At 31.4% G+C, this 3,270-nt stretch overlaps 1 protein-coding gene across 1 annotated transcript; it reads left to right on the forward strand.

Annotated features, from left to right (window-relative positions):
- Positions 1–1,896: 1,896 nt before the first annotated feature.
- LOC121973064 (thioredoxin-like protein CXXS1) lies at positions 1,897–2,659 on the forward strand. The gene is made up of 3 exons (XM_042524661.1): positions 1,897–2,057; positions 2,128–2,250; positions 2,353–2,659. The coding sequence occupies exons 1-3, from the start codon at positions 1,956–1,958 to the stop codon at positions 2,512–2,514; spliced, it is 387 nt and encodes a 128-aa protein (XP_042380595.1). The 5' UTR covers positions 1,897–1,955; the 3' UTR covers positions 2,515–2,659.
- The last annotated feature ends 611 nt before the right edge of the window (positions 2,660–3,270 follow it).

The raw sequence follows: 3,270 nt of genomic DNA on the forward strand, positions 1-3,270 counted from the left end.
TTTTAAAAAAAATAAACTTTTGAATTAATCGAATCGAAATTTCAAATTTAATCAGTTTGATCAATGAATGCAATTTAATAGATCTTTTACTCACCGTTTACTTCGAGTTGATGAAGTGATAAAAAACCACTTGCCAAGTGTAGAGGACATTGTTTTTTTGTATCTGCATTCATGTATGAAAACTTGTATGTGTGGTAGAGTTGTCAATTCATTATATGTTTCAATACAGAATGAAAAATCAATTTTTACATATTTTGTATAATTATAAAAGATTAGATTCATAACAAAAATATGTTACTCTAATATTATTATACCAAATTTTATGCATAATAGTGGTTGATAAATGTAATTTAAAACAAAGAAGATGCAAAATGATCTTATATTTAACTTTAGTGCTTGATACAAAATAAAAATATTACACGTACATTAATAAAAATTAAAATTTTAGAGAACCGATTCAATTTGTATCATTTTAACCATAAGAGTTATTTTCTGAACTTTAACGTTTTAGTTTGGAGTAATCGGTAGTAGCTGAATACAGTTCTTCACCTGTGATATTAATGGATAAATGTGGCGCACATATGAAAAAAAATCTCTGCGCTTCGTAGCTGGGTTTACCTTGATGATGACTGAGAGGATGATGGAATCCTGGATTAGTGTAGTTGATATTTAACTTATATGAGTGATTAGTTTAATAATTTTTAAAATTAATTTTTAATGAATGTTAATCTTCCTAATTTATTTCATTTCAAAGAGTGTGGAATCATCATCGAAGAGCCGTTAAGATGACGATTTTGTCTTTACTCCAATTGAGAGGATGATGAAACTACATGGTCATAGTAAGGTAAATGTAGTTCCATTGCGAATGAAGTTCTGACCTTTATTTTTGGAGTTCAGGAGTTTTGAAGTTCGTAGGCAGTCGAATGTAAAGAATGGAATAATTAAAAAAAATATGTTGAATTCAAAATAAAATTATTTCGAGTTCAATTTAAATCATTTTAACTTTGACTCAAATAAAATTGAATTATAATTTAAAATGATTTATATTCGAACTCAATTTAAAATATTTGAATTGAGTATATTTAAATTAAAATTATATGAAATTAATATTTTAATTCCAATGGAATAAAAAAAATTACAAATTCAACTTTATTTTTTTAAAAATTATTAAATATATTAAAGTTTGACTCAAAATTTAATAATTTCAAATACAAATTAAATATTTTTTAAAATCAGCTTAAAAAGCTTGTCAATAGGTAAGCAAGAAAAGTCTTTTTGTTAGTTTTGAGTCCAATTATTTCTTAGGTAATTGGTCATTATTAATAGTTCTAATATATATATATATATATATATATATATATATATATATATATATATATATATATATATTCAGTTAAAATTAACTAATATAAAATTTTAAAAATTAAACAATAAAATCTATCAATCAACACGTTCCCACCTATCTAACAATATTAAAATAAAAAAGATTGCTTATATCTAATAATAAATTGCTTGTAAATAGATTAGATAATAAAGCTTCTCTTTTTTAGTTGTGCCCTGTTTATGATGCTTATCTTCTACCAAAATAAAATAATAAAACAACACCAATAATAACAACACTTTTTATTATAAAAAGAGCCAGTCGATTCTAGTTGTTTCTCAATAATTTAAATCTGCAAAATCAATTTCAACCATCTGATTTCCGTCGAAATTAGAAGAGAACAACTCAATTAATTCACAATTAGCCATGCCAGATTTCCCAAACAAAAAACAAGAAGAAGATCCTGTGAAACAAACGAAACAGAACAAAACTCCACAGCCATCATCATGGATATGAACAAGATTAGATATTTTGTTAGGCCACCTGTCCTCCTTCTCCACTTTCCTCTCTCTATAAATTCCCACCCAGCCTCTGGTCAAGAAAAATCAGCTCATGAGGTCGTGGGTCATCAGTCATGGAAGGCCAGAAGCAGAATTCCAGGTCTAGAGTTGTGAAGGTGAACTCAGAGCAGTCGTGGAACACGTTCATCAGCCAAGCCAAGGACCAAGGCTCCCCTGTAAGCCCTCTCATGGCTCAATTTCTTCCTCTCGGTCGCTCCTTTTGATGCCTGCCTGATTGCGTTGTAGGTTTTCATCCACTTCGGCGCTTCATGGTGTGTTCCCTCCCTCGCCATGAACGCGTTCTTCGAGGAGCTGGCCATAGCTTATCCGGACATCCTCTTCCTCTCGGTGGACGTTGATGAAGCCACGGTGAGATGGATTTGTTTGTTCCTTCTTTTTCACAATTCAGGAATTTCATGATACAAAATTTACCACTGTTTATTTGTTTGGTGTGTTGAATGGAAATGGCAGGAGGTGGCTTCTAAGATGGGGGTGAAGGCAATGCCAACCTTCGTTCTGATGGGAGATGATGGCGCAGTGATAGACAAGGCTGTCGGGGCCAATCCGGAAGAGATCAGGAAAAGGGTGGATGGCTTCGTCCAATCATTCCGCAGCTCAAAAATTCTCGAGTGAAACCAAAAAAAAAAAAAAAACAGTTTGATAATAAGACTTGTTTCTTGTCATTATGTGATATGTTTGACTGAGGCCTGAGTGATGCTGTAAATATAATCTGCAACAGATCGAACCTGCATCAATGCATCAAAATTTGATATCTTAACTCTCTAAAAAAGAATCATATTAAAATCAGTTGAAACTATGTTATTGCGGTGCTCCATCGACAAATTAATGATGAAGTATACAGCATGGGTGAATTTGGTTTGATTCATGATTGTTATTTGGTAGTGGTTTAGATGGATGCATGGTTGATGTTATTTGTTGGTTGGTCCTAGGAAGATCATATCGGTTCCACTGTACAAAAATTTTATACAAGTGTCGAACCTTTTCCTAAACAACCTATTGTATTCTTTAGAAGTTAAATTAGGAATCGTAGACGGAACTTAACATCATTGATTCCAAATTTAACTTATCTGTTCTTAATGGTTTAGAATTGGATCGCAAGCGGAACTTAACACTATTGATTCAAATCCACCTATGTTATAAATTCTATTAAATATTAATTTTCAAAATTAGCTTCCAGGACTGCATGGCGAGGCACATGGCCTTCTTAGGTATGGGAGCATCCACCACCACCTAGACAAAGCCTTTTAGGGAAAGCTAATATTTAATTTCTTTATATAACTCTAGGTTTAGCCAAAAGGAGCAATTGAATCACAAATTCGAAAAACAAAGAAAATACAAACACAAATTACTAATTCGAAAAACTAGATC

This window comes from Zingiber officinale, chromosome 4A, assembly GCF_018446385.1.
Source record: "Zingiber officinale cultivar Zhangliang chromosome 4A, Zo_v1.1, whole genome shotgun sequence".
In the NCBI taxonomy this organism is placed as follows: Eukaryota; Viridiplantae; Streptophyta; class Magnoliopsida; order Zingiberales; family Zingiberaceae; genus Zingiber; species Zingiber officinale.

Coding starts and splice junctions, on each gene's coding strand:
- LOC121973064 (XM_042524661.1), top strand. CDS start 1,956: ATGGAAGGCCAGAAGCAGAATTCCAGGTCTAGAGTTGTGAAGGTGAAC. Junction 2,058..2,127: donor CCAAGGACCAAGGCTCCCCT/GTAAGCCCTCTC, acceptor ATTGCGTTGTAG/GTTTTCATCCACTTCGGCGC. Junction 2,251..2,352: donor TGGACGTTGATGAAGCCACG/GTGAGATGGATT, acceptor TGGAAATGGCAG/GAGGTGGCTTCTAAGATGGG.